Source organism: Nomia melanderi, chromosome 7 (genome assembly GCF_051020985.1).
Source record: "Nomia melanderi isolate GNS246 chromosome 7, iyNomMela1, whole genome shotgun sequence".
Taxonomy (NCBI): Eukaryota; Metazoa; Arthropoda; class Insecta; order Hymenoptera; family Halictidae; genus Nomia; species Nomia melanderi.
This window is the reverse complement of record NC_135005.1, coordinates 10,618,977-10,638,638: the sequence shown is the minus strand read 5'-3', so window position 1 is coordinate 10,638,638 and position 19,662 is coordinate 10,618,977. Positions and strand designations below refer to the sequence as shown.

At 30.6% G+C, this 19,662-nt stretch overlaps 7 protein-coding genes across 17 annotated transcripts in view; 3 read left to right on the top strand and 4 right to left on the bottom strand.

Annotated features, from left to right (window-relative positions):
- Positions 1-100: 100 nt before the first annotated feature.
- On the bottom strand, positions 101-4,444 carry LOC116433087 (RING finger and SPRY domain-containing protein 1). 4 transcript variants are annotated; one of them, XM_031990809.2, is made up of 12 exons: positions 4,084-4,443; positions 3,920-4,004; positions 3,240-3,849; positions 2,993-3,158; positions 2,741-2,923; positions 2,592-2,658; positions 2,354-2,494; positions 2,152-2,267; positions 1,929-2,072; positions 1,635-1,852; positions 1,296-1,556; positions 103-1,171 (listed from the first exon to the last, which is right to left on the bottom strand). In XM_031990809.2, the coding sequence occupies exons 3-12, from the start codon at positions 3,452-3,454 to the stop codon at positions 1,084-1,086; spliced, it is 1,599 nt and encodes a 532-aa protein (XP_031846669.1). In that variant the 5' UTR covers positions 3,455-3,849; positions 3,920-4,004; positions 4,084-4,443; the 3' UTR covers positions 103-1,083. The 4 variants fall into 4 exon arrangements, with proteins under 4 accessions (XP_031846671.1, XP_031846670.1, XP_031846669.1 ...); XM_031990808.2 differs by having other exon boundaries at positions 4,159-4,443; XM_031990811.2 differs by lacking the exon at positions 3,240-3,849 and having other exon boundaries at positions 101-1,171; positions 4,084-4,444.
- An 814-nt stretch (positions 4,445-5,258) lies between these two features.
- Positions 5,259-6,943, top strand: LOC116433121 (splicing factor C9orf78). 2 transcript variants are annotated; one of them, XM_031990881.2, is made up of 7 exons: positions 5,259-5,423; positions 5,512-5,633; positions 5,751-5,859; positions 5,933-6,078; positions 6,142-6,360; positions 6,442-6,575; positions 6,655-6,941. In XM_031990881.2, the coding sequence occupies exons 2-7, from the start codon at positions 5,512-5,514 to the stop codon at positions 6,819-6,821; spliced, it is 897 nt and encodes a 298-aa protein (XP_031846741.1). In that variant the 5' UTR covers positions 5,259-5,423; the 3' UTR covers positions 6,822-6,941. The 2 variants fall into 2 exon arrangements, with proteins under 2 accessions (XP_031846741.1, XP_031846742.1); XM_031990882.2 differs by having other exon boundaries at positions 5,267-5,428; positions 6,655-6,943.
- Positions 6,944-7,277: 334 nt separating this feature from the next.
- On the top strand, positions 7,278-11,372 carry LOC116433140 (flotillin-1). The gene is made up of 10 exons (XM_031990915.1): positions 7,278-7,447; positions 7,799-7,874; positions 7,960-8,050; positions 8,221-8,364; positions 8,459-8,578; positions 9,185-9,400; positions 9,476-9,663; positions 9,800-10,010; positions 10,123-10,287; positions 10,361-11,372. Exons 1-10 carry the CDS (start codon positions 7,396-7,398, stop codon positions 10,376-10,378), a joined length of 1,281 nt encoding a protein of 426 aa, XP_031846775.1. The 5' UTR covers positions 7,278-7,395; the 3' UTR covers positions 10,379-11,372.
- A 114-nt stretch (positions 11,373-11,486) lies between these two features.
- On the top strand, positions 11,487-12,805 carry LOC116433141 (ADP,ATP carrier protein 2-like). The gene is made up of 4 exons (XM_031990916.2): positions 11,487-11,806; positions 11,913-12,171; positions 12,230-12,461; positions 12,523-12,805. The coding sequence occupies exons 1-4, from the start codon at positions 11,587-11,589 to the stop codon at positions 12,802-12,804; spliced, it is 993 nt and encodes a 330-aa protein (XP_031846776.2). The 5' UTR covers positions 11,487-11,586; the 3' UTR covers position 12,805.
- A 174-nt stretch (positions 12,806-12,979) lies between these two features.
- Positions 12,980-14,415, bottom strand: LOC116433144 (uncharacterized protein CG1161). The gene is made up of 5 exons (XM_031990921.2): positions 14,158-14,415; positions 13,974-14,092; positions 13,762-13,876; positions 13,563-13,703; positions 12,980-13,485 (listed from the first exon to the last, which is right to left on the bottom strand). Exons 1-5 carry the CDS (start codon positions 14,215-14,217, stop codon positions 13,336-13,338), a joined length of 585 nt encoding a protein of 194 aa, XP_031846781.1. The 5' UTR covers positions 14,218-14,415; the 3' UTR covers positions 12,980-13,335.
- A 277-nt stretch (positions 14,416-14,692) lies between these two features.
- Syx7 (syntaxin 7) lies at positions 14,693-17,224 on the bottom strand. 2 transcript variants are annotated; one of them, XM_031990918.2, is made up of 6 exons: positions 17,027-17,224; positions 16,501-16,923; positions 16,369-16,438; positions 16,117-16,291; positions 15,819-16,031; positions 14,693-15,734 (listed from the first exon to the last, which is right to left on the bottom strand). In XM_031990918.2, the coding sequence occupies exons 2-6, from the start codon at positions 16,607-16,609 to the stop codon at positions 15,486-15,488; spliced, it is 816 nt and encodes a 271-aa protein (XP_031846778.1). In that variant the 5' UTR covers positions 16,610-16,923; positions 17,027-17,224; the 3' UTR covers positions 14,693-15,485. The 2 variants fall into 2 exon arrangements, with proteins under 2 accessions (XP_031846778.1, XP_031846779.1); XM_031990919.2 differs by having other exon boundaries at positions 17,052-17,220.
- A 339-nt stretch (positions 17,225-17,563) lies between these two features.
- The window catches only part of ACXD (Adenylyl cyclase X D), a 30,513-nt gene continuing 28,414 nt past the window's right edge, over positions 17,564-19,662 (bottom strand). For all 6 annotated transcript variants that reach the window (XM_031990907.2, XM_031990909.2, XM_076369520.1 and 3 more), the window contains one exon: positions 17,564-19,658. In XM_031990907.2, the coding sequence (XP_031846767.1) occupies positions 19,494-19,658 (165 nt within the window). In that variant the 3' untranslated portion in view covers positions 17,564-19,493. The remainder of the gene's footprint in view (positions 19,659-19,662) is intronic.

The window sequence follows — 19,662 nt, the reverse complement described above, 5'->3', positions numbered from 1 at the left end:
AAATTCAATTTAAAATTATATGGTAGGTAAGGTAATAAATCTTTGAATCGATTTTGAGAGATGCTGAATTTGTTTGAAGTAATTACAAAATTGTGATGATCAAATCTTTAGTCTATTACGCAGCAATAAATTTTTTTTGGAACAAGAGTACAAAAAATATAGAACAACATGTGATTTATACATTTAATACATAAATAGTATCCTAACATTTAGGATAGGTTGTTATAAATGAAAATCAACAGAGTTCTTAGAAAAGTTTTGCAAAGTTATACATATGATAGCATTTTATATCTCCACAAGAATTTAATAGGAGCTTATATATGTATATACACATATATATGTATATATATATATTTTTTTTTTCAATATATACTACAAGATATCAGTATTTTGCAATTCCCTAAAAGATTAATCTTAGTTTATAGCGCAAATTTAAGTACTTGCTTGTCAGTATTGACAAGAGTTAACAACAGTTAACAGGTAATGCAGACTTTCATAATTTAAGAGAGAAGAACCTCAAGTTCATGGACAAAATAGTTTCTACATATTTGTGAACCAGTCACAAGTATTTAATTGGAAATATACAACATACAGTGGTTGCAATTTAAATTTAAATTGCAAATGTTTTTCTCATTGTCTACAGTGTAAAAAAAATATTTTAATTTTATTCTCATTATATTATCTTTGATATATTTAATTAAATGCAAATTGTATATACGTAAAACCTAGAAAAAATAGGTCGCGCAATCAACGGACATTCGATAAAATTTCTATGTGCTCTGAATTTCCAGTACAATAATTCATATATTACATGTACATAACTGAAAGTGATATTTATAATGCACCTTAGAAATATGATGCATTGATATGCAGCCGTGCCTTCTGTGATAGATTTGAAGTCCTTCTCTTGATTTAAAATACTGTATTGTAAGCAAACAAATGCACAAAACAATATAATGATGTCCAGTACACAATGCACCAGGTGTGTTGTAGTTGTGATTATCTTGTGACAGTTCCTGAGAATTGTGTAATATGGAAAGGGTTGTGGAAGAGTATTCAGAAGTGCTGATATGCTAAAGGGTGTCATGTATTATCCAGAGCTACTTCTTCAATTGTAGCCCTGCACATTGGACACTCTACAAGTTGAACCGAACACATTTGGCAAAACCCTCTGAAAGAGTATTTATAATTTACATCCTATATCATGTATCTTTTAGCTACATCAATATTTGGGTTCGAATATTATAAATTAATATCTACATATCTCCATATATGTATAAATGCAGATAGATTACCTGTGATTGCATGGCAATAATCTCACCGAAGCTCTTTGGTCAAAACACAGTGTACATGAGTCTTCTCTGACGCTAAGTTTCCTCAGTTGATCTAAGTAAATATGTCTAGGAAGCACAATTTTATCCTCCGGTTTCAAAGAAGCATAATCATTGAATTTTTGATATTCGCGATCAGTGGGAGGATATTGAAATGGGACATTTCCAAAATTAAAAAGACATTGTTGGAATGACATAAAACTGGCTGCAGCAAAAAATCCGGATCTAAAATATTTACAATATACATTGTTACATTACTTATCTTTATGCTAAAATATCTTTGACAAAGGAATATTTGCATACCTCACTGTTTTGAATACTTGGACACAAGGTTTTAATGGTACACCATTTATAGAGAATATAATTTCTAATTTGTTCAAGTCTAGTAAACAACCCAAAATATCACCAGCTTTCCAACATGGTCTATCATAATATTTTTCACTCGTTGCATTATACCATATTACTCTACGACAACCATCATAGGCCAAAGAAAATTCATCATCACCTATGCCATATCCTTCCTAAAGTTAGAACACAGAATGATTAAATTGCTTTTTGCATAGTTCTTATGTATGTACATTTAAATTAAAAACTGACATGATTTAAAAATGTGCTATCCTTTGTAGCCCAACCAATTTGCATTACTCCCGCAGTTATTAGTAGAGTTTCATAATACCAAGTACCTGAATCTACTTGAAATGTACATCTTACACTTTCGAACGAATATGCATCACATCGAGCCTAAAATTTTTGTAAAATAAAATGTATCATGATACAAAAATGATGCATGGAGAAAATGTGTTGTATCAATTGAACTTACTTCTAAACCATTAGGTGATATTTTCAGGTACTCACTTACATCCTTTGTGTTTAGCATAACATTAATACCAGTCATATCAATCGAATCATGAGAGTATTTCCTACCTTCCATCAAAACTAAAATCATAAAATTAGTTTCTATAACTAACTGTTCTCACATTCTTTAATAATATTATGTATAATGTAAGTCTACGAATATTTACATAAGTTGTCTAAACACCACTGTGCACAAAATCCTACTTGTCTGCGCACATAATGAGTCTCTGTCACCCATTTCTCCAATTCTAGCAGTGGGTTAGGTTTTTCTGCCATTAATCGTTTTTTGATAGTTATTTTATTTTCACCTATTAAAATATATATTTTATTTAAAAGTTCACTTTATTTAGAATATCTTAGTGCAAGAATTTCAACTAAGCGCAAATTATTAAAGTTAGTACTCACTTGTCTGTGCAAATTTTTCCAAAGCTATTAACGAATATAATACCACATAAGGATCACTATCTTCTCTCTGAAATGATATAAAAACTAAAAACATAAGAGAACTTATAAAATATATTCTTTTTTGTGCAATAATGGCTGTATAAACTTACAAGATTTGAGACAAGATAGTCTAAAGTTACATCAGATAAAATTGCAATACTGCTAGGACCAGCCAATTTTTCAGCTATGCAACCCAGTACAACACAAATGTTACGTTGTTGAGTTGCAGTGGTATGTACATTTCCAAGTTTTTGATATAATTGAAACATAAGTGATAGTCGTAAGACTGATTCCTAAAAAAATAAAATAATCTTGTGAATAGTTCTAAATGTTAGAGATAAAATGAAATAATGCAAATGTACCTTTGAAGGTAATGGACAATCATCTAAGAGAAGAGTAATAACTGAAGGACCTAACGGATTATGCATGGGAATAACATTAACCATTGAATTTATTACTTGTATCCATCCATCCCCTTTATCAGCAATTATACGTAATTTCACCATTGCGGGTGGTGGATCTTGCTCACTAGATAGATGTAAACATTTTATGGTATCAATTACATGCATGAATATTTATATAAAATGATTTTCATTTAACAATACTTACTTATCAACAAGAGAACCACTAACTTTTAATGTTTCAAGCACCAATTTATCAATATTAGCAGAATTTGGAAAATTTAAACGTACATAAGTTACACTACCAGATGCTGTTGTGCCTATACTAGATTCGGAAAACACAGTATTTTCAGCCTCTGCATGATTCTGTTCATTATATACCTCATGTTCTTCTGATGTATCTTTACACAAACAATTGCCCATTCCCACAATTTATAATGATACTTCAAAAACTTTTTATCACATATATATTTTTTACGTGATATTTACACAATTAAGTGACATGTGTATTCTTAATATACAATGTAACAAAACCCAATGTACATTTAAAAACAATGATGTTATGTACATAAATTTACATTTGTATATATTCTCATAGGCATAGAGTCTTAATAGGAATATTAATCTTTGTTGTTAACCATATTAAAAATATATCATATCAAAAATGTTACCAAATTGAAATTAAAACTTTTATTTACATTCTTATGCTTTTGTTTCTGATGTGTTCAAATATATAAATAAATGTAATGGAAACAAAAATATATAATATTTAAAAATCAATTTACAATTATTATTATATATTGATTGTTATAATATATCTGGAAATAAATAAAGATTAATAATAATTTCTTCAATAATTTAGTGGGTCATCTATGTGACTTTACATACTTGCTTGAGAGCTGTCATTTGGTTATGTTTTCATAAAAGCCGAACCATGCCATTTAAATCTTTAGAAACCTTCTTGAACCACATTCTGCAAAGAGCAAGTTAAAAATTCGTATTCATATTATTTTTTTTACGAATAAAATACTGATTGAGATATTATTGCACACTTTGAATCGTATTATTTAGGTTATGTTCTTAATAATCTTCAAAACAGTAATCTCAGCATAACAGGATACACGTACTATACTATACCACCTTTCACGTGAAGTGATCAATTCTAAATCATACATAAGATAAACCTTTATACGTCAGCACTATTCTTGTTTTCTGTTTATTTAATTAATATTACAAATATTAAAGTATTAATTTAAAGCGTTATATAATTTACTCTTGAATATTTTAACTAATTTCTTCCTGCAAATTTTTTGAAACAACTTTTGTGCAACTATGAACGTAATTAATAAAACTTGAATCGAGCGAAGGCAAGATTGCAAAAATAGATAGCATATAAAAGTGTTTCAAAAAGTACTGATAAGAGTAGCTTTGATATGAATTCTTAACAGATACGTATCTTTTAGATCTTAAAAATCAATAAAATAACGTTTACATAACAAACATTTTCTAAAAGTATAATAAAAATCTTCATTTCAAAAATAATATGTGTTAGAACAAGATAAATAAAAAAATATATTTTTGAATGTAAAATATTTAAAAAAAAGATTTATTTTGTAAAATATGTAGTCAGAATTTACGAATTACATTTTTCATGTGTAGGTATATCTAATTAAGTATTGTAAGAATTCGATACATACTTACTCTTATCTTCATATTAATGCTATAAAAAATATATTCAATCAACAAAAATATGCTTGTAAAGTAAGTTAATTTGGAGTATGACTATTATATCGATGGATAATTTATGTTAAAACGATAATATATTTATTGAAAAACTTAAAATGAGTGGCTATACGCGGTCAATCTACTATATCGACGGTCAAAATACTTGCCACCCTCCGATCGATTTAATACACCATTTTAAACAAATGAGAGTTCTTTCTTAAATGATATTGTTCTGTGTTTGGTTTATAATGATATACTCGTGTACAGTATTACCAGAAATCAATTCGTTTTATTGGGTTAGGTTCATTTAATTTTAATTACATTTAAATACTTTTTTATAGTAAATGCTTCTATTAAAGATGAGGACTCGTCTGTGACCATACATTCAATTTATAAAATTGACAACACAGATTTAAGATATGTTGAGTATCTATTTATTTGTACATCTCCGTTTGGGTAAAGAAGATTTCTTCCTTATTAAGAGTAGGGCTTCACATGACCTAGACCACTAGCGGAATCTAGTGGTACGGATCCTAAACCAGTCCTGAAAAATAAAACATGTCGTCATAAGTGTATACTTGATTTGTTGATCTTAGGTTAATGTTAACCTATAATTCTGTTTACGTTAAAGTGTTATTGATGTTGCTGTAATTAAATACTTCGAAACGTAAGGTTATTAATATATATTTATATAAGTGTTTTCTATATAAAGGAATAACATAATTTCACTTTATAAATCATTTGTTTTAATCCAGATGAATAATACAGAAGAAAGCATAACGAAAATTCAATTTAAGAAGAAATCAAAGAAACCGTTAAGAAAAAGACAAGTTTCTTCGGATGAAGATGATAATGAAAACGAAGAAGCCTCTGTCAGGTTGGTCGAAATTTTGTATATGAAAAATATAATTTATGATATTTTATAACAAACATGCATTAAGATCAAAATATTTTCACAAAAATTATCTAGTAACAGTGAATATGACTTTTTTAGAGAAAAAGTTGAAGATTTAAAAATTATACAAAAGCTACGAGAACGTCCAAAGGGTGTAAATGTTGTTGGTCTAGCACTTGGAGAAAATGTAACACCTGATGTAATTACTGTAAGTTTTGTAGCTAAACTAATTAAGAGTCAATTTCAACAAATTATTGTGGTAACAACAAAAGTTTTTTTAGTCAGATCCTTTTAATGTAAAATCTGGAGGTATGGTAAACATGACTGCATTGAAGAATACAAAACTAAAACAAAATGATGCATATGAAACAGGAATCGGCACACAGTTCAATGCAGAGACTAACAAGCGAGATGAAGATGAAGAAATGTATGTATAAATATGTTTTATAGATTCTTTTATGTTATTTAATGTATTCTTGCATATTAATAGGGTAAAGTATATTGAAGAAGAACTATCAAAGAGGAAGAGTAAAACTGAAGGTAAATCAGAGAATGGATCCAACAATGAAAAAGGATCATATTGTTCTCCGGAAGAAGCAGCATTACAAGCTGTACCTGAACATTTAAGGCAAAGTTCAGCACACAGAAGTGAAGAAATGCTTTCAAATCAAATGTTGTCTGGTATCCCAGAAGTAGATCTTGGAATAGAGTATGATTTTTTTAATATATACTTTTATTCTAACAAGTTTTGTAAAATCTATAGTTTTTATATAAAACTTATTTACTTTAGAGCAAAAATTCGCAATATTGAAGCTACAGAAGAAGCTAAATTGAAGTTACTTTGGGATAGACATAGAAAGAAAGATGGTCCTTCACAGTTTGTGCCAACAAATATGGCTGTGAATTTTGTACAACATAACAGATGTATGATTACATTCATTTCATCTCCATTTACAAAGACAATTACAATAAGACAGAAAAGTAATATGCTCTATTTTTTTAGTTAATATAGAAGATCCGGATCTTCAAAAATCAAAACAAGAATCCGCTGATAAAAAGAAAGTGATAGCACCCAGAGATGATCCTAAAGGAAAACGAAAAGACAATGGAGAGAAAGCAACAGATGATTATCACTATGAAAGATTCAAAAAGCAATTTAGAAGATTCTAAAGTGACTTGTAAAATATGCAATAATTATGTACTTCTTTGCTATATACGTTATTTATATGTACATAGGTAATAAGTCAATAACTTTGAATGTAATAAAATTGCACATGTAAATATAGATACAGTTTGTATTATCTCAGAAAATATTTTAAATATTATCCCTTCTTATAGTTTCATATTAAAGTTTATTGCATATGCAATATCTATTTTAGAGTACAAGTTGTAAAAATATTTAAAGCTTCTTCTGTTTCTGCAAGCTACTAAAATTTCATTAATTCCATCTCATTTAAAATCATTAAAATATATTGTCTACAAATTTTGCTTATTTCAAAATATCAAAGCGTAAGAGGAAATTCTCAATTTATCTGCTATTTGATCAAAATATCCTAATAAAGGGAAGGGATGATTTTGGGAGTAGCGCGATTCATTGCAGGATATTGTAAACTCGGCATAAGCTTGGATACTATCGCTTAGAATGACGACATCGTAGCGACGTCAATTGACTGTAGAGGGATTACGTTGAAATTCGATCCCTTTAAATTCGCGGCAACTATTGTTTTTCTTTACAACTGTGACCATGAGCTGTGGATTCGTTACTTGCGGCCCAAATGAGGCCCTTGTAGTTTCAGGTAATTATATGCATGCTTTTTTTTAATGAACTATTCGCGTTACACACGCTTTGAATGAATCGACATGGAAGGAGTGTCGTGTCAATTAATTGATTTGTACTATTTGGTTCATAAATACGCGGAAAAATTAATTGCGATCATATTATCGATTATAGCATGTTAATTTTACATTGTCATTAACAAATTGCTTCTTTTTATGTTTTTATTATCTCCTTAGCTTATTAAATTTATCTTTCAAACGTAAATATGAAATGCTGAGACGAATTATGTATATACTGTAACTCTTGGCCTTGTTGTGTTAAGTTTTTCCTCATTGATTTCCGTCTTATTTTCGATTCACTTTTTTTTAAGGATGCTGCTACAGCAAACCCCTTTTGGTGCCCGGCGGCCGAGTATTTGTCTGGCCTATTGTACAGCAAGTACAAAAGTAAGTATATTAATTAAAAATAAATGCAGAATTATTTTTTCTTATGAATATATTTTTTTACATAAATTTTATGTTTTTCTTTTAGAATTTCATTGAACACTATGACTTTACAAGTAGAAAGTCCAACAGTGTATACATGTCAAGGGGTACCAATATCTGTGACAGGAATTGCACAGGTAATAAATAAAATCAATAAAATTTCAGAAATTTTTGATTAAAAAAAGTTATTTCAAAATCTATTGCTTTAAAAACAGATTTAAATGAGACTCGTACACAAAGCACTTTATAAATGTCAAAGATGATGTGTAATTCTGATGTATAATAATGTTTTTTAATATGTTCAAAGGTGAAAATACAGGGACAAAATGAAGAAATGCTTTCTGCCGCGTGTGAACAATTTCTGGGAAAATCGGAAGAAGAAATTCATAACATTGCCCTTGTTACTCTAGAAGGACACCAACGAGCAATAATGGGAAGCATGACTGTAGAGGTATAGCAAATATGACATAGTAGTAGTTTAATTGATCTATTACAAGAGAGCATACCATTGACCTCATTTAATTTACTTGACTTCTGTGTCATAGGAGATATACAAAGATCGTAAAAAATTCAGCAAGGAAGTTTTTGAAGTAGCTAGCAGCGATTTGGTCAATATGGGAATCACTGTTGTGTCCTACACATTAAAAGATATTCGAGATGAGGAAGTAAGTTTATTTTTTTCTCCTTTAAACAAATCAATATTTTTACGTTCAACAATGGAAGAAGAATTTTATGCAGAACAAATGCAAAATTTAAAATTTTACAATACAATTTTGTGTACTTTGTTTAATATCAATAGTTTACATACTACTGCAAGTCCCCCTTTAACTGGTTGTACATTTATAAGTAACCTTTATTAATAACAGTTAATGTAGTTCAATCTTGTATGTAGTAAATATTGAACATTTTTGTTTTGCTACTTGCAGGGGGCAAAGGTACGTTCAAATTATGTTTTATCACTACATATAATGCCAATGCACTGCTGTTCGGATAATGTTAGTGAAAATTGTTAATACTTAAATAATAAGTGACTTAGAGGATGATATTTCAAGTGCTTGCTTTAATGGTAGCACAAGTTTACTGAACACATTTGCAAATATGTGTCATTTACATGTATGTGACATTTCTCATTGTATGCCGCCTTTGTGTTTAATTCAGGCTGTATCAAAATTAAATGTTGATATCAGTGTTATCATTCAAAGACTTTTAATGGTAAAATAGCATAAATTCTATTTGTTATGTACCATTTAATGTTTATTAATTGTTTATAGGGATATCTGAAAGCTCTTGGAATGGCGCGAACCGCTGAGGTAAAACGGGATGCGAGAATTGGAGAAGCAGAAGCCCGTAGGGACGCCCAAATTCGCGAGGCCATTGCTGAAGAGCAACGAATGGCTGCACGCTTTCTAAATGACACCGAAATTGCCAAAGCGCAACGAGATTTTGAATTAAAAAAAGCCGCTTATGACGTCGAAGTGCAAACTAAAGTGTGTTGCGGAGTTCTGTTTTTAATTAAAAGAATATTTTTAATTTTTTTATTAAATATTACGTAACATTTTTAGAAAGCAGAAGCAGAAATGGCATTTGAATTACAAACTACTAAAACCAAACAAAGGATTATGGAGGAGCAGATGCAGGTAAAGGTGGTAGAACGAGCACAAGAAATAGCTGTGCAAGAACAGGAAATGTTAAGACGAGAAAGGGAATTGGATGCTACTGTACGACGTCCAGCTGATGCAGAAAAATACAGGTATTGTACATCTCACTTTAAGTAGTTCCTACAGTGAAGGTAGTCATATTACTTTCTTTGAAATGGGAAATATATCATTTTAGAAAATGTTGAGATATGTGAAGACATTTTTTTAAGCTACTATAAATATTTGCAGATTAGAAAAATTAGCTGAAGCTAATAAACTGCGTTTAGTAATGGAAGCTCAGGCAGAAGCAGAAGCCATAAGAATTCGAGGTGATGCAGAGGCTTTTGCTACTGATGCAAAGGCTAAAGCTGAAGCAGAACAAATGACAAAGAAGGCTGCCGCTTGGAATGAATACAAGACTGCAGCTATGATAGATATGATGCTTGACACTCTTCCAAAGGTAATTTTAACATTAGATTTAATTTCTTATTAGACATAAGAACTTCTTTGAAATTGTTTAAAACTTTTACTTGCGTATGTGATTAGAATACTGATTTGAACATATTTTATAGGTTGCTGCTGAAGTTGCAGCACCTTTAGCCCAGGCAAAGAAAATAACGATGGTTTCTAGTGGAAATGGAACTATTGGAGCAGAGAAATTAACAAAAGAAGTTCTTAATATTGTAACACGTGTACCAGACTTAGTGGAAAATTTAACAGGCGTGGATATCGCAAAGGTATGATTATTTAAATTCATATGTATATATTGCATTAACAGAAGAAAGTACATTTATGACTTCTTTTTTTCAGTGCATTCACGCTGCGTAAACACAGTCCATGACAACTTTTGAACATTTTCTGACCACAGTCGTACTTGTATGAAATATTTCATGAGTCTTTGATACATACATTTATTTTCAATATGCTCTTGCATATTAGAGTCAATTTATTAGTTTTAACTTCATGACGTTTCGTTGAATAACGAATTCGGTACCTTCACTGCCACTTATTTAAATGTAATATGTGAATTTCGATTTGTGCCAATTTTGAATAAATATTATAACTATGAGTAAATTCGAATTGGTAATACAGTATACAGTCTCGAAAATAGATTACAGATTTCGAATATATTCGCACAAGATTCATGTTTTATTCGAACGCAATAGATAGCTGTACATACCTGAATAGCAGAGGCAGTGAATGTATATTATTTTTTAACCAAAATTATATATTAGTTGTAACAAAATATTATTTTTATGTCTTAATATATGTTATATAAAGATTTTATTTTTTATTAAAAACATTCTTTTAATTAATATTTTATGCACTTAGATGAGAATAGGAAAAAAATATGAAAATATATCTTTTTGAATCTGATATTGACCAACGATGGTCCAGTTTTGTCCACGCGTATATAAACTTTGCCATTGCCGAAACATTCCTCCAGCTATGCTATACGTACCTTCCGATTATATTTATATAATTAATGAGTATGACCGCTTTAGAAAAGAAAGTAAAATTTGACACTCGTTCATTGAATGTGGTTTGATGTTAAGTAATTATGTCTAGTCCCCGAAGTTTAAATATCTTTACATGAATCTTCATTTACATTTCTAACACTTCGAAATGCATTAATATATTTTGCGTCGAGTTTAGCTAGAATTTACTGTGATCTAACTCTTTGTACGAAAACAAGAATGATAGTCATAGTTCTTGAATCATGTTTGAGAGCTTTGATGAATAAATTTGTATGACCAATTGAACGCCTTAAATTGATAAGAAAGATTCAATTTTATGTAAAGCGATTAAACGTTAAAATTAAGTTCGTTGTTTATTAATTTACCCACCCTATTGTCACGAGGAAACGATAAAAATAGAAAACAATAGAACTAATAATCTAAACCGTAGTGAGGAGGCTCGTGTCAAATGTGAATTAATGATTTGCTACAAATTTTCTTCAACGTATTTGAATTATGCTTTATGAAACAATAACTATTTATAAAGTGACATTATGATCTTGAATTTAAGACAATTTTATGTTTTTGTATTACCATTCGTTTCCAAGGATAACATTCTCTGAAAATTATTACATAGCATATAATATGGATACCTATCAGACTTTTTTAGTAGATTTTTTAGCCGGCGGAATATCTGCAGCCGTTTCAAAAACTGTAGTTGCACCCTTAGAAAGGGTGAAACTTTTGCTACAAGTACAATCTACTTCAAAACAAATACGTCCAGAAGACCGATACAAGGGTATGTTTTCACCTACAATTTAATATACTTCTTATTGTACTTCTAATCTATTAAAATATTTAATCTAAAAAAAAACTACTATTTAATTTTCATTTTATATTGTTAGGTATGCTGGATGCATTTGTCCGTATACCCAAAGAAACTGGTTTTCTCAGCTTCTGGAGAGGCAATTTAGCTAATGTAATACGATATTTTCCAACTCAAGCATTAAATTTCGCGTTTAAAGATAAATTCAAAACTTTATTTTTGGGAGGTGTACCAAAAGATGCATTTTGGAAACAGTTCGCTGGAAATTTGGCATCTGGTGGAGCTGCTGGAGCAACATCTCTTGTTTTTGTTTATCCACTTGACTTTGCTCGTACAAGGTATTATGTACACTTGTTTTCAACTTTAAACAATATATTCACGGATTTATTTTAATAGATTGGCTGCGGATATTGGCAAAGCAGATAAAAGAGAATTTAAAGGTTTAGGTGATTGTATAGCAAAGATTTTCAAAACGGATGGCTTTATTGGTTTATATCGTGGCTTTAATGTCAGTGTTCAAGGAATTGTTATTTACAGAGCAGCATACTTTGGTCTCTATGATACTTCAAAAAGCATGCTGCCTGATCCAAAGAACACTCCATTGTATATTAACTTTTTAATTGCACAGGTAAATTATATTTGGAAACAGTGTATAAGCAATTGGATAAAACTTCACGGAATGTTTGTAGGTAGTGACAACAGTGGCTGGATTTATATCATATCCTTTTGATACAGTTAGAAGACGCATGATGATGCAATCAGGGCTTAGTAAAACAGAGATGATGTATAAAAGTACATTGGATTGTTGGATGAAAACAGCTAAAGCTGAAGGAGTTGGGGCCTTTTTTAAAGGGTCAGTTTCAAATATGCTTAGAGGTACTGGTGGAGCATTAGTTTTAACACTATATGATTCAATTCAACATGCAATTGACACAACACTAAAAGAAAAAGAGTTACCACCATCCAAATGATTCCCCACATTAATTACTTCTAATATTAAAATAATTTATAGTTATATAAAATTTAAATAAATATTAATTTTCATATAAATTAAATTTAAATTAGAATTAACATACTAATTTAAAATATATTTTTACTGTGAATCCTAGAGAAGCAGTAATATTAAAACCTCATAATAGTAAAATATCCCATAAAGTATTTCAATTTATTTTTAAACAAATATTTTATGAAAAGTGTATATACACTTACTAATAAAAATAATACAATACTTTATTATTTCATACACTAGATCAGATGATTCTTAAAGGTATTAAGTTTTATTTATGTACCCAATGCAATGTTGATGCATTGACCATAACTTTATTTGCTGGCATTTACTAATAAATTGATTTATGTTCATGTATTATTAAATTCTCATTTAGATGTAAGAAATTGAGAGAGAAAATTATATACAAAACTGTAAATGCCTTTAAAGAAATGTCATGGTTTTTATATTTTTATATATCATATTTAATTCTGTCTAGAATCAGAGCTGTACAGCTTTAATTAAGCATGGTATGTCGATCATAAATGTTACGTCTTTGTTCTCGAACTTGACGTTTCCATTTGTCTTGTTGATGGCCAACACGATTTAGAACATTACCCCTTTCTCCCATAGGGTGAGATGTTCCAGGAGTTATGGATGTGTCATCCTATTCAAAATCAGAATAATTTACATATTAAAAATATTAATCGAAGTTCCTATGCATAAAAAATTATGCCAACATACTTCTTCATTATTATGCTCATGATAGCCAATATTTGCAGAAGTTTTGTGAATTCTTTTATTCAATAACGGGTCCAAACAAATTAAGAATAACATATAGATTACTAAAAGAGATATAACCCAAATAACAAGTATCACCACTATCTGTAAAATACAAGGATTATTTCATGATCCTTTCTATTAATCAGATTGAAAGACTTACTTTAATAATAGTGGTGTTTCTATTTTCATATTTGCAATCACATCGCGAACAATAAATTTCTTCCTTGCCTTTTAATTGATCTCCCACTTTTACTAATACAACACCTTCACAATTACTGTGGATTAAAATGTAAATGAAGTACTGGGTTTATTCTACACGTGTAACAGATGTGTGATTAAATTCTAAATTAAAATGCATGGAATTTTAATTACCACTGAGATGGTGGAACATTTATGATGTATGTTTGCCTTTCCAGTGACACTTGTGTGGCATTTATCATAGATGCAAGACTAGGACAAATGCATTTACATCGTTTATCATCATATTGTGCCTAAAATCGTGTATGCAGATTATATATGTTTGTTACAATTAACCAAAATAATCCTTAATCCTAACCTCCGACTGAGATAAACATGCCAGTATGATCACTGTTACGAAAGAAATATATTTCAACATTATATTGTTGAGCGTTTTATTCAACGCGTTTCTCTTTTCCTTTATTCGAGTGTTTACAACTGCTTAGTACACATGTATTCACAAACAAAACAATGACTAAAATTTCATTTTTACCAAACACCTTTATAAACTGTCAAACAAACGGATGGACACAAGTACAATTGCGAATACCTGACACAGGTGGCACATCCCGCAACTAATTTATATTTATCGATAAATCGCAAAGCGTTTCGATATATATGGCGCGCAAATTGGAATTAGAAATTGAAATACAGAGTTGAAAAAGAAAAATCTTTTATTTCCAGTAGTTCATTTAAAAGTTTCTTTGAAAAAATTTGTATTCAAAACTATTTGCAAAAAAAGTAATAAATATAAAATTAGCAATATTCAGAAAAAATCATGAAAATATGATGCATTCCAGGAATGCCTGAATACCTGACACGTGTCATCATTTAATAAAAATTAAAGACGAACCTTTGTTTAGACAGTTTAATAAATATCAAGACTGAATATAAACCATACAATAGTCACTTTTTTTTTTAATTTCATACAATGAACCGTGTATTATATAGTTTATTACATTTTGATTAAAATAAATCAACATTCTTAAATATAATAAATAAACTTACTTCGTTCATATTCTCTGCCATGTGACATACCCTTATTAATTGATTCTTCGCAATATAATTAATAACATTTTATAGGACGTTCGGAACACGCTTACATACTATATAATGATTATATCAATACATTCATTTCATACAGATTCATACATATCACGTAAGGTTCTCATTTCAAAGTATACACAGGCAATATTTAAAATGAATCTCCGTACTTTCTGAGTAAATTTTTGTTAAAATCAGATGGAATATTAATCACAACTATACCGTCAATAGATCTATGTGTATATGCATATATTTTTATGCTTGTATTTATGAACTAGTATTATGCAATGAGTGATGAAATGTACAAATGGACAGGGCAGTCTCAGACTTGCCATTGTACACGTTACTTGCAAAATAGATCTTGCACCATTTATTATCACAATTACAAGAATGTCATCAGTAAGATACAGAATGATGCAAGTTTCTTTGCGTTCATTCCCCTCGATAGTATTATACTTTGTCTCGAACAGTTTTAAAGCAATTGTAAATAAATCAGGGCCCTTTTCCGAAAGTATATAAATGTATGGTACCTTGCAGTTACGATGCAGCTATCCCTGTAACATCAACTACCGCACGAGTTTATCATTCGTAATTTGAACAAATTTAAGAACTTTGCCAAACTATAATTCCGATTAATATAGAAAGCACGATTACTCCAATAACAACTAGTACACATTTTTTCTTGCGCAGTTTATTCTGATAAATGCCCGCTTGCCTTACATGTGATGTAGCTTCATTGACAGATACTACTGTCCTTTCAACCGAAGCTTCTATGGAATCAATCATTTCTCCTTGATCATAGACTAGAGTACCAAGATCTTTAAAGATCTGATTAATGTCGCTGATATTGCTCTATAACAATAATCATTTGTACAATCAATGTATGTTACTAATATTTGAAAAAAAAAATGAATAATTTTAAAACAATTAATGTACCTCTATTTGTCTTATGCTTGCTTCTTGTTCTTCTAACAATCGTAAATTTTGTTCTTCTTTCAGTTGCTGTTGTTGCATTTGCTTTTGGGTACGACTGTCTTGTAATTCTATCAATGTCTCCTGTTTCTTCTCTCCGAATGGTGCAATACCTGCATTTGCCTTGGCTTTCCTAACCATTTCCTTCTCCTTGGAAGCTGCAAGCCTTTGTACAGTCTAAAATTAAGATAAATTTGTTTATATATTATCTTAATTAAATATACATATTATTATATTTTTTTATATATAAATATATTCTTACTTGAAAAGAATTTAATGCGCTTGTAAATTCTTCATGAAGGCGCTCCCTTAGCATTTTACGTTGCCTCTGTTCTCCAGGACTAGTTGATCCTGAATTGGTAGCTATTATAGCTAAGTCCCTAAGATGTACGCTGGTATCTTTTGCCAATTGCTGTGTATAATGTTGTATCTGATGCCTAAAAGAAATCATAAAATGCAACATTCATGTATGTGTTCCATTTTATATAACTATTACTGATAATTTAATACTTACAATTGATTTCGAAGTTCTTGGGAATCCGTTGAACCACCCAGCTGGTTAACCATTTTTTGCATAGAAGATACTGCAAAACATAAGCCAAATAAATACCGTAAACATTAATTAGAAAAGAATTTTAATACATACCGCTCTGAGATATCTTTAAAATTGATGAACCAATTGTTGATGACAATTTGGTAAAATCTTGGTCCCTGGCGGGACCACCATTGTGGTACGATGAAAACCCGATATCCATATTGACTGATTTTTTAATTAGGCTATGTAGTAATTATTGAATTACTTTCCACTGTATAAAAGAGAGAAAGAGTAACCCCTTAAAGAGGTTATTTGTTTGCTGGTTAACACATTGGAGCAATCAGTTGCAGTAAAAGTCACTTTCACAATTCTCAAAGCTCGATAATTAAAACGGTTGATAATTGCAATTGGAATTATCTATTTTTTTCAATACGTTGACACGAAAAATTCGTAGATGGCAAAAATTCACAGGAATGTATCACACGATGACCATTCGATCATCGAAAGAATGTTATCTACTCCGTTGTCACACTCCTGTCAACAGAATGAACGGTGGGACGATCAACTTACGGAATGACTCATACAGTTATTATGGAAAAACAGTAATTTCTTTTGTAAAAGATTATTATGAATCGACCTCGATGACGGGCCTAAAATTGTACCAAGTTCACTACGTGAAGCACTAAAACTTCACGTAAATCGATAACGTGTTAGGTCGGTCTTGAATGGATATAGCCGTCACTATTCGTCACAGCCTATACGTTATTCTACGCGCGACATCAGAATAGATAAACTGTACTTCGCAGAGAAAAACAGGGCCACTACGCATGTGGAACGATGCTCACTGCCATTTGTAGGAAAATTGGAAGAATGTCCATTTTACGTGAAGAATTGTAAATTTCTACTACACGCATGCACGCGATTATTGAATATCGCATCATATGTTAAACTATTCTTTACTATACCCTTTAATTCCTTTCCGTTTCGCTAAAAATATCTTTAATTAGACGTGTTGCTACGTCGCGGCATCCTGTATAATGAAATCTTTGTATGTTGCGTTCAACGTCGAAAGTAATATATACAATTCTTCACATATTAATTATGTTATCCGTAAAGACATTTATTCATTTTTCTTCTAGACAGATGTATTACGATTACAGGGAACGAATTAGACAAATATTTAGTGTTATAAGATTCTTTATTCGATCATAGAAATATTTCATCGAAGAATGTTTTACAACGCTCTCCCATGCTTGTTTACAAATTACATTTGTATCTTATACGCGTAGTAATAAATACTTTGTTCAAATCGTCAGAAAAATCACATTGGTCGTTACTTCTAACAGTTAAAAAATATATATACAAAAGTATTTACACGGAAAAAAGGAGCGTTGTCCACGCCAATAATGTAATCAATAGAAAAATAAAAACAATGGTTTATTTGCGAGCAGGGAGGAGACTTTATGATAGGTGCCGTATATAAATTACAGTATAAGATTATTTGTAATTAACCATTTAAAAAATGTTTTAATTACTTTATAAAAAAATTCTTGTGCTATTTTCCTAAAATGCGAAATGAAAATACATAACGATTACGACCATGTATTGCATTTCCGAGTGCGTTTATCGTCATAAGAGAAAATGATTTTAGGAAATTAAAATTGAAATTCGCAAATTGATACGAAAATAAAGTTATGATCGTAAGGAATATTTCCATTTAAGAAGCAAAAATTTTCATATTCATTTTCGCGAAGCAAATTAAAAAACAATGATAAAAACCTACGCCATGGAGAAAAGAAATTGTAAATGAAATTATAATAGTCTAAATGAACGTGTTTGAATGACATTTTTTTCTTCGACATGAATGAAAAAAAGCTTAAAGTTATCCAGATGATTAAGGCTATGTCTTGGGGTCTACCAGCACCTTCAATAATACAAATTTGCAACTATATCACGAATAATGCCTTACGGATGGATTTTCAAAACATTCGTCCACTGTCATGATCCCGCAGGAGTTTACATTAATAAATATCTTGAACTAGCTACCTTTTTTTTACCGATCACGGTACATTATCATACATACATTTAACATACAGTTGAAAAACGTCATTATCATTCGCATGCACCGATATAAACAATCATATTTGTTTTGATTATCTCTCAAAAACACTATATCCAATTCTCGATTGCAGAAAATGATTCATGCGAACGGTCAGAATAAAGGAGAAGGGAAGAAAAGAAATTAGTTGACTGAATTCTTAAATGTTATGTAAATCAATTAAATAAATTCGGGTGCATACATTTTGACTCGGCATATTTGAGTATTCAAATTTCAACCAAGTACTATCAATTAGAACGAAATTATATTTCAAATTGTCACGTAATAATTGTATTTGAAGTATTTAAATATTTCTACTATTCGGTACTGTTTTAATATCTAAACATCGACTAATATCCTTCTCCTATCTTCACATTCAACATAATTACCGCTCACGCAAGTGTTTTATCACTGATTGTTATATCGTACTTTCAACTGGATTGTGCTTCGTTTAGAGCAGCGTTTTCCAAGTGTCATTGTTTAAACACTTGCACGCTTATGTACATTATAAACGCCCTAATCATTTACATAATGTAACATTTAGTAATTGCAATATCGACTTTTTAGTTTCTACACAGGAGCACAATTGCATGGAAAGTGGTATTACTACACATTGGAAAACGCTGTTACTAGATTTCTTTGACGCGCAATGGTTGCACATAAAATCACAGCGTTGTATAAAATCATTCATCGATTTTCACATAAAAAGACACTATTAAAATGTTATATTCATCTCATGCAACGGAAGTGTGTATCACTTGGCCAGCGATCAGGTTTGATTGCAACCCGATCGCTTGAGTAAGCTTTGAGGTATTCCACATAGAATTACAGCCGACAACTGCATTTCTCGCCAGTTCTTTGGTCTTTCGGATTTTCTTTGGTTTATCTTCTGTCCGTCTCTGTGTTCACCTAGATACCTAATATCTCACTTTACACGGTTCATTGGCCACTGTAGTGACTGTAGCCAAAGCAAGTTGATCTGTTAAATGTCAGTTTAATAACAGGTTCACAGGCTGGTCTCTTCAATAGAGTCAGTTCGCTGGAGCTTTCGGTTCTCGTCTATGCCTACAAAGTACGTTGTCACGTAACCTTTTGGTTTCACGTACGTTTCTCCTCGAAGGTGACACTTGACGCCCTGTTGCTCGAGAACTGCCGCAGTCTCTGCCGTGACCTAG

Coding starts and splice junctions, on each gene's coding strand:
- LOC116433144 (XM_031990921.2), bottom strand. CDS start 14,217: ATGTTGAAATATATTTCTTTCGTAACAGTGATCATACTGGCATGTTTA. Junction 13,877..13,973: donor AATGTTCCACCATCTCAGTG/GTAATTAAAATT, acceptor TTTAATCCACAG/TAATTGTGAAGGTGTTGTAT. Junction 13,704..13,761: donor GAAACACCACTATTATTAAA/GTAAGTCTTTCA, acceptor TGTATTTTACAG/ATAGTGGTGATACTTGTTAT.
- LOC116433087 (XM_031990809.2), bottom strand. CDS start 3,454: ATGGGCAATTGTTTGTGTAAAGATACATCAGAAGAACATGAGGTATAT. Junction 2,268..2,353: donor GTGGTGTTTAGACAACTTAT/GTAAATATTCGT, acceptor TTATGATTTTAG/TTTTGATGGAAGGTAGGAAA. Junction 1,172..1,295: donor TTATTGCCATGCAATCACAG/GTAATCTATCTG, acceptor ATACTCTTTCAG/AGGGTTTTGCCAAATGTGTT.
- LOC116433140 (XM_031990915.1), top strand. CDS start 7,396: ATGAGCTGTGGATTCGTTACTTGCGGCCCAAATGAGGCCCTTGTAGTT. Junction 7,875..7,959: donor ATTGTACAGCAAGTACAAAA/GTAAGTATATTA, acceptor TTTTTCTTTTAG/AATTTCATTGAACACTATGA. Junction 8,579..9,184: donor AAGATATTCGAGATGAGGAA/GTAAGTTTATTT, acceptor AATTGTTTATAG/GGATATCTGAAAGCTCTTGG.
- LOC116433141 (XM_031990916.2), top strand. CDS start 11,587: ATGTTTTTGTATTACCATTCGTTTCCAAGGATAACATTCTCTGAAAAT. Junction 12,172..12,229: donor CTTGACTTTGCTCGTACAAG/GTATTATGTACA, acceptor TTATTTTAATAG/ATTGGCTGCGGATATTGGCA. Junction 12,462..12,522: donor TTAACTTTTTAATTGCACAG/GTAAATTATATT, acceptor GAATGTTTGTAG/GTAGTGACAACAGTGGCTGG.
- LOC116433121 (XM_031990882.2), top strand. CDS start 5,512: ATGAATAATACAGAAGAAAGCATAACGAAAATTCAATTTAAGAAGAAA. Junction 5,860..5,932: donor TAACACCTGATGTAATTACT/GTAAGTTTTGTA, acceptor AAGTTTTTTTAG/TCAGATCCTTTTAATGTAAA. Junction 6,576..6,654: donor TTTTGTACAACATAACAGAT/GTATGATTACAT, acceptor CTATTTTTTTAG/TTAATATAGAAGATCCGGAT.
- Syx7 (XM_031990918.2), bottom strand. CDS start 16,609: ATGGATATCGGGTTTTCATCGTACCACAATGGTGGTCCCGCCAGGGAC. Junction 16,439..16,500: donor TTTAAAGATATCTCAGAGCG/GTATGTATTAAA, acceptor TATGTTTTGCAG/TATCTTCTATGCAAAAAATG. Junction 15,735..15,818: donor CAAGCATAAGACAAATAGAG/GTACATTAATTG, acceptor TTATTGTTATAG/AGCAATATCAGCGACATTAA.